The 12,457-nt window shown below is 36.0% G+C and overlaps 1 protein-coding gene across 3 annotated transcripts in view; it reads left to right on the forward strand.

Annotated features, from left to right (window-relative positions):
• Gapvd1 (GTPase activating protein and VPS9 domains 1) overlaps nucleotides 1-12,457 on the forward strand; it is a 35,115-nt gene that overhangs the window by 1,393 nt on the left and 21,265 nt on the right. For all 3 annotated transcript variants that reach the window (XM_076133262.1, XM_076133278.1, XM_076133269.1), the window contains exons 2-3: nucleotides 9,217-9,440; nucleotides 9,833-10,000. In XM_076133262.1, the coding sequence (XP_075989377.1) occupies nucleotides 9,217-9,440; nucleotides 9,833-10,000 (392 nt within the window). The remainder of the gene's footprint in view (nucleotides 1-9,216; nucleotides 9,441-9,832; nucleotides 10,001-12,457) is intronic.

A 12,457-nucleotide genomic window follows, 5' to 3' on the forward strand; every position in this document is an offset into this window, starting at 1 on the left:
TAATACAGGCAAAACCACAGTCATAGACTAGTATAAAATAATCATCTTATCTCATCTCGTTGGTTCTAACATTCCTTAACAATGTAATAATAAATAATTCATTATAATACATTAGAGTGGCCATTAGCAATGAATTTGTTTGTACGGAAACAATACCTACAATTGTATTTGTGTCCTACAAGTGTAATTGTAGTTGTGTTCTTCTTTTAGTTACTCTTATTATGGTGTGCAGACCTAAATATTGGACTTGTTATACAGAATTTACAGATTTTAATCAATAAAAGCAACTTACAGTAGTTTTTTGATACCAAAGTCATTGCTCAGTACATTTTTTTTTTTTGTTTAGGTGTAGACAATACAAAGAATATATAAAAATTAAAACCAAACAGTTTGTAGCACCCTCAAAAACCTAACTTTGTACAAAAAGAACTCAGTACATTTTCAAAATGCTGAAAATGGAAAAAAGATTATCCTTTCAGGGAATTTTAAATCAATGTAGAGCAAATAGTTACTTAAGGTTTTGTTATTAATTATGCATAAGTGAATTTAACTATATATTTTCAAAATGCTCAAAATGGAAAAAGGATAATCCTTTCTGGGCATTTTAATTCAGGGTAACAAATAGCTACATATGGTTTTGTTATTAACAACTAGGTTGGTATATTTTATACTAATACATTTTACCTCAGATGACTCATAAGACAGACACTGCACTGATGTCCTTAACTGTATTTGATTAATGACTTAAAGCTGACTAATTTTGCTTGCTAAACTTGTTATACCTTCAACATAAGTTATTCTATTACAACACAATGTTGTAACATGCCTCCATATTGGCCGAAACCTAGGTCACAAATACCCATCGATCGGTAGTCCTATGGTACGGTCGGTACCTTCCTAGTGCATATGTTTTTAGAGCTTAAGGCTGACTAACCACTAAAGCAATAGTAAAACTAGCAGGAGTATGGATTTTTTTATGCAATTCTTTCAGTTACTATCTCGGCACTGTTCCTTTTCCGTACAGTGTATAGTCGCCATAAGCTCCCTTTGGCACCCTAGCTAGGGTTGCCAACTTACATTTGACGAATAAGAGTATTTCTGATTTTAGAGGAAGTAAATAAAGAGTATGGTCTTATTAGATAGAGTATCACTTAGTTATCAATGCAGTAAACATTTTGCAATAGAGTACTCTATCAGTGTTATATATCATAGAGTTTTTATAATAAGAAGAGAATAAGAGTTAGAGTACAATATTCTAAAATAGAGTAATATCAAACTCTAGCCCTTGTCGCACATGCTTTGCAATTAAACAAGTATCTGTAGGCGCCATAAGCTGCTTTTGGCACCCTAGCCCATATGACATTTACTATGCAATTAAACAATTATCTGCACAAGAATTAGTGAAAGTGATACGACAGGAAACGCAACACGTGGGCGTTTTGTCTCATTGTCATGTATGTATGTGTCGCATTGTAGTATTGTCATACTTTATGAGCGCGGACAATGGCGCATTACTTTGTGAACAACCTTTGTGTACAACCTTTGAGTTGTTCTAACTTGTTGGCTACTTAGCCAGTGTATTTGATCTTTTCGCGATTGTTGAGACTATTCAATAGGTCTTACCTTATAATTTCTTTCGATGTTTGCTTAATTAATCTAGCGTTTCTATGTCAATTTCTCGCCTTTTTTGTCAGTTGTGTTTCTAAAGTTTCCTTACAAGAACCGAAAATCACAAGTCAGCAATAATTAATGTACTCTCATGCGCTATGAAAGAAATACCTACCTACTTCGTGAATATTTAAACGTCGAATGCTTAAGCTCAATTTTGTACGTTTTAAAAATGCTCCGAAAATATGAAATTATAAAGTAAAGTAAAGGAAACGTAAATAACTATAAGCTAATCTTTCGGAGCCTTGAACCATAAGTGGGGTGAACGATTGTGAGTGGATAATAAAGCAATTGAAGAGTTATCTGATTGAGGAGTAATAGTAATCTCGTTGAGGAAGGTGCCGGATCCTCACAATAGCTTTATTAGGGTCGACAAAGGCACTTAATATGAGCTGAAAATACGTTCCTTGTGAGAGATGCTCAAAGGACAGCTATTATGCAAAATCGTAATGTTGACGATGACACTCGGAGAAAAAAACCTGTGGCATAAAAATGCTCTTGAATTTCCCTTATCCTTTTCGACTAAATTATAGTCTTGTCGTCTTGTCAGACAGTAAAATATTCGTAGATTAACTCTACGAATATTTTACTGGATCGAACTTTTCCGGTTTCCAATTTCTTCTAAACCCTTAATACTTAATCTGCAATCGATAAAACGATAATATCAATACCATGCCGTGTTAATTAATATCTAGTTCGATTAAGCCTTGAGCCCTCTATAAAAATCAGTAGCATCAATACGAGAGGTAGAAACCCCAAATCGATGTCTGAACCATAACATCTTAACCAAGTCGACTCCTCAACTTCCAAACTAAAATCCTACATAGATTTGCCAATTCCATTAATATAAAACATATTTAATACCTAGTTCTTTTATTTATATGCATAGAGCAAACATATTGAACAAGTACATAGTAGTATTTGCTGAGTAAATAACGTGTAACATTGACAGAGGTGCATCAATAATGCAGTTTATTGATCCGTCCTGAGACGAAGACGTTTTGAGGCGACGCGCGCTCCCCTTCTAAAACTATCTGTAGGGCTGCCAGACTGATGTAGACAGACTGTTTTAGGACTAGCCTCGTTATATTATAATGCAACGGGTCCTAATCAGGATTAAAAATTGAAGGGTACAATACCTTATTTGCTTACCCGTTTGATTGTCCTATTTATTTAAACTTTGCTTGTCTGGGAGATTTTTAAATATCTCTTAAAGATCTGTCTTCAACCTGTTGTTATTACTTGAGGGGAAGTGTACAGAGCAATAAGAAATGGTATTTTTTGTCATTAACAATGTTAGTACCATAATTATAATAGGGAGGTAGTGTATTGCCAACCATATACCAGGCACGTTACCAAACTCCGGGCTACTTTAGGGAAATATTCTAATACAAATCAATAGTAATTTGCCCGTCCTGCGACATGAATCCTATACCTAATAATCAATAGCTAGTCGGATACACAACTGACTGCGCCATGGAGACAGTCAATATAATTAATTATTATCTTTGTTATTTAAAGTCTCACGTTTCTAAATGCCGCTAGTAGTTCTTTCTCGTTTTAATTGCTATCTAATAGGACATGTCGTGTGTCGGTCAACGCGACACAACGATAATATGTTTACAAAACTATCGGCTTATCTGTCTCCGATGTATACTAACTATACTAACGGAAATAATAACAAACTTTTATCTTACTAATATTATGAATGCGAAAGTATGTGTACATATCATTGTTATGCATGGATGGTTGCTACTACAAAAAAAACTGTTCACGTAACTTAAAACTACGGTTTGATTTTGATAGAATTGGACACAGATTTATTAAGTACCTGGATTATCACATGCAAAACAATTATATCTACACATACTTTGCTGGCTGCCTGTCTGTGTCGCGGTATATACAACCGCTGATCACGAGATCTCGGGTTCAATTCCTTGGTCGGCCGAAGTGCTATCGGTCTTTTCTAATTTATATTTCACGATAGCAGCCCGGAATATGGTAACGTTCCGGTATATGGCAATAGGCTCTCCCCCTTAACATGGAACTAATTCTGCAAATGGCGAAACACGAGTGTGTTTCATACACCTATGCTTACACCTTCGTCTATAACAGGCGTCATGTTATACATGTATACTTTGTATTTTTGTATACATATAAGACAAAGACTATTTACCTGGTGTTACGCAGGCTAAGTCGCGAGTAAAAGCTAGTTTTCAATACGACTGAAATAAAAACACTCCTAAACCTTGGACCGTTTCAAAGACGATCTGTAATCAATAAATCACAATTTATCGGCAGTTCTTTTGTGTCTGGTTTTATATTGCAGCTAAAATATTAGATAGTTGAACGAAAATACGAGTGTTTGCTTCCCACTCCCAGTCCTGTCTGCGGCTTCTTCGTGAAATATTGTTTGTGATAGCCAGTAGCTTAGGATGATCAGATAATTTGTCAGTGGATAGTAATTGTTATTTTCGTTTTTCCCCGCATAATAAGTAGAATATAACAAGATGTATAGATGTGAATGAAGCAAAGGAAGTGTGTGGTACTAATGCCCGGTTTCTGAGGCACATTTAGCGGTAATTTATCGATTGAAACTGTCATATATGTTTAAACGCTATTGAATACATAAAATACCGCTAAATGAACCTCAGAAACCGGGTGTAAGTTTTGTTCTCTGGTCTCTGCCTAGTCCTATGGCAAGAAGGCGTCATTTTACGTACGTTTGTATATAACAAGTACTTATAGTCGATTAAAAATTAACATTCAGAGGACGCATTTTATTATTTTTCTGAGTAAGGAGAGTCAGTAGGAGCTTAAGTTCAAGTTTTTGGGGTCGCCACCCTTGTCCCCCCAGCCCTGACCCCTTTTTACGAGGTGACGGCCGTCCTCTAAAAACGCAGGCTAAGGCCTAAAAATTGTAACATTACAATGAAGTTCATTAAAACCTATTTACTTACTTAATTGAATGAAATAAGTAAATAAGTTTGCCGTCATTCCTTATCGCAAAGTTCTGGATACGGATATGACTGTTTGGACACTAATGGGTTTTTCACCCAGGAAAGTCCGCAAGTCCATATTGTCAGATGGCTACTGAGAATTTTACAAGTTCTCGTTAAATAAACGAATATGCTTGACTAATGTCGCAAGCCTATTGTGGTACTTAACATTTCACTAGCGTAAGGCATTTCACGCCTGTCTTATAAGGCTAAATACAGCTTTTTTTCTTTATTTTGTTTAACAGACACTGCGATTTACTGAATCAGAGGCGATTCCTATAATGAAAGCTTTCATCTGCAGAATCATATTTGTATTAGAAGTCACAAAACATTAGCAAAGTTGACAATACACTTTTATTGTACTAACGTGTGTGCTGATCACGAATGATGTGCCCTTAATACATCATTACTCCCGCTGAATCTATATCTCATTCAACCAGTCTTCCTGGATAAATATAGTAAAACACCAACACACTGATATTATGAACAGATGCACAGAATCGCAACGTAAACCGATAACGTCGTATAGTGGGCGTACAATAGCTAAATTTTATCTCTACTTGGAAAGGAACATTTTTCATTTTAATATGTAACATGCCAAGATCATTGTCATAATTATTACGCGTAAATTATTTATTTATTTATTTAAAACTCCTGATGTATGTTCAAGGCGGAATTAATGCCTTGAGGCATTCTTTCCCAGAATACTTTAGGGAGAAAGAATACATATAGATTAGAAATAAATCCAGAAATATCAATAATGATGTGATAATATATCTAAACTAAAGGAAATAATCTAAATGAATATCTGAGGTATTCATGTAGCAAATAAGTAGGTAGTTGTATTCGTCATATTTATTCGCACAAGTCGTTTTCCATACATCGTTTGAAGATTGTTTATGATTGAATTCATACATTTATATATACACTAGCTGACCCGCGCAACTTCGTTTGCGTCACATAAGAGAGAATGGGTCAGAATTTTCCATGTTTTTGTAACACTTTTTACGGTTACTCTGCTCCTATTGGTCGTAGCGTGATGATATAAAATATGCTTTTTTTTCACGAAAAATATTTTCAAAATTATTTATATCTCTTAGTATAACGAAGTCGCGCTAAGGCATATCCGCCATTAAAACAGTTGCCATGACAACAGAATTTTGTTAATTCAATGTCATTATAATATTGATTTTTCGCGACTTCGTTGAATTTTCTGAATTTTCTCGGGAAATGCGTCATTTTCCCGGGGTAAAAAGTACCCTATGTCCTTTCTCGGGTAACAAAATATCTCCATACCAAATTTCATGCAAATTGGTTAAGTAGTTTAGACGTGATTGAGTAGCAGACAGACAGACAGACAGACAGACAGATAGACAGACAGACAGACAGACAGAGTTACTTTCGCATTTATAATATTAGTATGGATAATACGCGGTACTCTCGACAATGTTCACGAGTGTGCGACCTACGACAACGGGAACTGTGTAGCGGTTTATCAACTATACAAATTGATTGGACCAAGGTAAATCTGTGATTGATGCACGGTTGCTGCTATTTATGACTGAAATAAATGGTTTTTAAACGTGGAAGTTGACGTTGGTTCTTTTATCAAGATAGTATTCTTGTTTTATTGTTGTACGAGACACGTAAGAAATAATATGTTTTATAACCACTCACTTTTCGCCGTTTATATTTTAGTCTTATTATAGAAAACGCCTTACAGTAGAAACTAGCAACCGAATACTACTTAGCTAGACCCAAGAATTGCAATGAGATAAGCAACTTATAATTCGGAATCCTAGGTTATGTTTAAATGTAAATCTATTCGTCTGTAATACTACTTCTTACTCCTGAATTAAAGTTTGGTATTTAAAAATGCATATTCTTTTTTATGTCTACAGCCTTTAACCTAGTATCTCCAGACTGAACATTTTTAATTGTTTAGTTTAGACAGTGATCAGTGCGTAAAACCTATTAGATCCTATTGTTAATATTGACTCGTCTCTTGTTTGTTGACGCTGACGCTTTGTTTGCCGTTTGAGCCTATCGGTATACTCTTTGCGTCATGATGATTACAATATTTACTGATTGTATCTTATGTATAATATTATCACACAAATACCAGCGATAATTATACTCTGACAATTTAGTGGAGAGGCTTGGTATGCACGATCACATAATTTGCATAGAAGGCTCAAATGAATTGTTGGACTAGAGGCTCTTGTTTCCAAGAGAATACGAGACGTATTCCACACTAAGTAACATCAAATGTGTGTCCAACAAAATTGCGCGCAAACTAGCACTGAGTTAGTTAATCAGACCCTAATGTTACACGCACTATAAATACTGGAACTAAAAATAAGGTTTCTAGTGTTGTAATATTAAAATTAAATTCTTCTTTGACATGATGTGACTGGCACAACACTATTCAAAGTGTTACATATTATCATTGTGTTCCATGAGCTTTTGTTTTTTTGTCTTTGGTATTATCTTTCAATAAAACCCGTTCGTTAAACTTTCTGCTATTCTTTAAAATATTAATTTTATCAGACCCACGCAATTATTCCAAAATAAATAATCTAAAACGAAATACGTAAAAATAACAATTATCATCTAGACTTCAATGATTTCAAATGAGTCAAAACGTCCAGCTTATTTTGACCAAATGCCTTTGTTCCATAGCCCTAAAGTACTTTAAATTAGTAACACTAACACAAAGAGCACTCATCCCTTTCTTAACCCGTCAGCAGGAAGTAACGGTGCAACTCATTTAGGCTCATTACCTCCAAGTAGAACTGTGTGCGCTGTTTGTATGAACAGGTGATTGTAGTTTACGACTGTTTAGTCATTAATATTTGTTTATAAGCGATTTTATTGATCACTAGCTGACCCGCGCAACTTCGCTTGCGTCACGTAAGAGAGAATGAGTCATAATTTTCCCCGTTTTTGTAACATTTTTCGTTACTACTCCGCTCCTAATGGTCGTAGCATGATGATATATAGCCTATAACCTTCCTCGATAAATGGGCTATCTAACAGTGAAAGAATTTTTCAAATCGTACTGGTAGTTCCTGAGATTAGCGCGTTCAAACAAACAAACAAACAAACAAACTCTTCAGCTTTATAATATTAGTATAGATATACCTCTCTGAAATTGTTTTAAATCGTATGTACATTACTACTATAACTCTACAGGTGACGTTTAGTGTTTCTATAGTTATTTTTATAAAAGACGGTGTTTTTGATTTTAGTTAAAAAAGGTTCAGTGTTATAGACGTGAGAAGGTAACAGACAGACTTTGCTATTTAACGAAGCTTTTTGATGACGCGAATAAATTCTATCTTAGGCCTTCGATTTACTGGATAATACATGTAGTTATAAACGTACGGAAATCTGACCTTTTTTTATCAAACGTTTTTTTCGCAGTTGTAAACTTGAACAGAAACCTTTGTAAAGTGAAGAAAGAATTGTGTCTTCCCGATAAGTTCCCGTACATTTAATAAAACGCTTACAGTGACTCAAGTCCAGAGTCTTATTTCGTTAAAACTATGTTCATGTGCCAGTACAAAGATAAACAAACACTTTTATACGTTGATAAACAATCTACGCATGTGTCACACATGTATCGCGATTACAAACTTTTGATACTATCAAATATGCTATAGCTTAACAACTCTTAATATTATCGATAGTCTTTCGGTACTTAAGTCAGTCGTACGTAACAGGACGTACAGTACGTAAGTCAGTCAGGAAGGTTTAAAACTGCACAAATTATTTAGTATTACGCAGGACATGTCCCATTTGGGTATTCTTAAGCAAAAGAAATATCAATGCTATTTTTCCAATCGTTATTTAGCAATTTAGTATTATGTATTTAAACTGCAAATTTTATAAACTGTAATTTTTTTATTTACTGAAATGAGTAGTATTTCTCTCTAAACATCTTTTTTTTCAGCACCCATGGTTTCGGCATCTAAATGATTAAAGTATTTTTTCGATTCGAAATTACCCATGCGATCCCGATGTTTATAGTTAAATCACATTCACACGTCAATCCTTTCAAATAAAGGTTCCCATCGTAAATCGTCTGCGGCATAAAGGGACATTCAGTCGTTCAACCTTGTGGTACCGGAAGAATCTTCCGCCGCGAACTCTGACCTTCCGTTTCCGAATTACTCCACCCACCATTGCCAAAGTTACTGATAAGCGTGACGTAATCATTCGTCATATTGTCGTTAGGGTAATGACAGGAAAAAAGATTTGGGATTTAACTGTTGACTCATTCACCAGTTACATTGAACCTATCCCCAATCATGGATAGCCAATAGTAATAGTGCTTCTTTCAGTATGAAAGGTGACCTGAACGTTAAACTGCTAAGCATTCTTCCTATTTACCCACTTTCAAAAACTGTTAAAAAACTGTCACATATGGAGCATTTCTCACGATCATCTTTTTCAACACTTGACTATATGATAGGAACTCATTTCTTGAACCTGTTTCCAACCGACTACCTCATCAAAAAACTGAAAATGTATTTCTCTTTACCAGGAGGTGCAAGCGCTCGGCGATCTTCTAGGATGGCTCCGCGACTCCCCTCACCTGGTCTCCCTGTGCCTACTGCTCGGCGAGGACCATATCCCGCCCAGTCTACCGTCAGCGCTGGTCGCCGGCTTGTACGGCAGCTGCCGGTCTGCGTCCGACAGGACACGGTTTTTGGCCGTCGTGAGGTCGCTTATCAAACATCAGATGGCCACTTCGAGTGATCCAAGAAAGTGAGTAACACCAGTTATATTCTAAGGACCGAAAACAGATTATTTCAAAATAACAGTTTGTTCGAGGCAAAAAAAAAATAGTTTTGGAATAAAGGAAATATCAGAACGCTTTGGAAATCTAATCTCAATTACAGCCAGGAGTTTCTTGCCAGCTATTCTGATTGGCCCTACCTTCCGAACTGGCGGTAAATTCACTCTCTGCATCATTGACTATCATAAGTGTCAGCATTTTACCTAAATAAATCAGATTGGAGAGAATTTATATAATAGAAACAAACAACATCTTGGCGGAAAATCGTTCTAGGCAACTGATTAGTTCGACGCTCAAAAACTGAACACTAACTTAATGTGTTACAATACCATCTTTGTAAACGTGGTTTCTATTCCGACAGGTTATTCCGCACAGGCAAGTGTGCGCTATCCTCTATGTACGCGGTATACCGCGACGGTCACACGCCAGCGAGACAGTTCCTCATTGCAGCGCTGCAGAACCCCGTGATGGCTGTACTGCACGAGGACGAGTTCTTCCTCGATATCGACCCTGATAAGGCTATGGAGAGGTGAGGTTTTACAACTATGGTGTAATACTTATAAAAAAAAAAAATAACCCATTAATGCCCCACTGTTGGGGAAGGGTCTCCTCCCGGAATGAGGGAGGGAGTCCAATATTTTTCTTATGAGTATTATGCTTATAAAAAAAAATACAGGCATCCTTACAGGTTGCGTCTTTTCGTATCTGAAGAAATTTGATTTATGATACGGCTGAATATTCTTCATGTGTATGATTATTCGTTGCTGCGAAATGCTATCTATACTTATTAGATGATGAAAATTTCATCACGGTGTGTTCGTACTGGCGAAATAAATTGTGTTATTGGATAAAATATAGATTCTATGGTACTCATAAATAAGGAAGGCGTACAGAAAAGACGAAATTTAGAGACATGAGTAAAAAGCGCAATGGAATCGTCTTATTTCTGCCATTTGCTTTGAAATTAGGTGAAACTCTGCCCGTAATAACAACAAAGCAGCCAGCTAAAGGTCTAATACAACTGAAGTAGAAACGAATTGGCAGCGGCAACCGTATCATGTGAAAGCTATCATAATAGACTACACATTTATAACTTAATACTAAAAAGGACTTAGTGATGAAATTTTTAAAGGTTACAATATTTATTATCCAACATTTCGATTTCAATTTTACATGCCATGATGCCCGTGCCTTATCTATACTAATATAATAAAGCTGAAGAGTTTGTTTGTTTGTTTGTTTGAACGCGCTAATCTCAGGAACTACTGGTCCGATTTGAAAAATTCTTTCAGTGTTAGATAGCCCATTTATCGAGGAAGGCTATAGGCTATATAACATCACGCTACGGTCATTAGGAGCGAAGTAGCAACGAAAAATGTTACAAAAACGGGGAAAATTTTGACCCATTCTCTTAGGTGACGCAAGCGAAGTTGCGCGGGTCATCTATACTAATACTAATATTATAAAGCTGAAGAGTTTGTTTGTTTGTTTGAACGCGCTAATCTCGGGAACTACTGGTCCGATTTGAAAAATTCTTTCAGTGTTAGATAGCCCATTTATCGCGGAAGGCTATAGGCTATAAAACGGGGAAAATTATGATTCTCTTATGTGACGCAAGCAAAGTTGCGCGGGTCAGCTAGTAACACATAATGCTTGAATTGTGGCCGCATGGAACATGTGAAAACGCCCGTCCAATATCTATACTTATAATAAATCTGTAGAGAGGTCAATTCTGTACATTAAATATATTTAAAAAAAAACCAATGGGGGATGTTTAGTAATGGATACTGATACCGAATCTGCAATTTATAATTTTCTTTTCTGTCTGTCTGTCTGTCTGTCTGTCTGTCTGTCCTCCGTCTGTATGTGACGCTATCACGTAAAAACTACCGGATAGAATGCACTGAAATTTGGTATATGCATAGATTAAGTAGTGGAGCAATTTCTAGGATACTTTTTATAGCATAAAATTTCAAAAAAATTTAGAAAATTGAAAAATATACGTAGAAATCGTTTGAACCTGCGTTTCCCTATAGAGACCATAGATGACGTTACAATCCATTTCACAACATTCGCATTTAATAAAGTTAACGCGGCGCCTGCCGTATCGATACCTGTTGTTCGCACCAACCAATAGATGGCGTTATAGCTCGCAACAAAGCATGTTTTTTCTAATTAATTTGTTTTGATGGCTTTATTGTAAAAATATACCTTTGAAACATGCTATACATTTATAAGATTTTTAAACATAAATGTTGTATGATATATTACACAAAAATGTTGGTTTACGTGGGTCCGGTGCGGTCGGGATATCCTAGATGGCAATCGAGTAATTTCGTTTGTTGTCGTTGTTCGCCGCAACTAACAGATGGCGTTGTTGTTCGAAACACATAACCAAATTAATTGGTTGCATTAAGGAAATAAATTGGATAGCTATGAAACAGACTACGTGGTAAGTTTTAAAAAATAAACAACGGATGATATATAAAAAATAATTACGGGTTACGCGGTTTCGGACGTATCATCGCAAGTAAACATTATTACGCGTGTGAAGAGCTCCGACGGGTAAGCAATGGTCAGTCTATAATAAGGTATTATATTTTACACTGTAAACTGGTACGGATACAGACGAGAGCGGAAAAGAAGGTAACCACAGGAAATCAGGCCTGCCTGAGCCTGTGTCACATTGTGTGCCCTTCGGGTCCCTTTCGTAAATAACCATTAGATGACAAAAGAGTTGTTAGCATTTTTATGTGTATCGAGTGCTTCGCAATTCGCGTGCTCAAACGAATAAGCAACAGTACGAAATTCACGCGAGCGGAGCCGCACGGGTCAGCTAGTCTTTAATAAAAGACTGTGTGTCTTGCATTTTGCAGCGTCAGGTGGTCATATCGATTGCGGTTGAGTGTTCAAATATGTATGCGTTTTAAAAACACATGTTCTGAAATAATACAACGATTGGTTGTTTCTTTTATTAAAAGGTATT

The sequence above is a fragment of the Anticarsia gemmatalis genome, chromosome 2, assembly GCF_050436995.1.
Source record: "Anticarsia gemmatalis isolate Benzon Research Colony breed Stoneville strain chromosome 2, ilAntGemm2 primary, whole genome shotgun sequence".
Classification (NCBI taxonomy): domain Eukaryota; kingdom Metazoa; phylum Arthropoda; class Insecta; order Lepidoptera; family Erebidae; genus Anticarsia; species Anticarsia gemmatalis.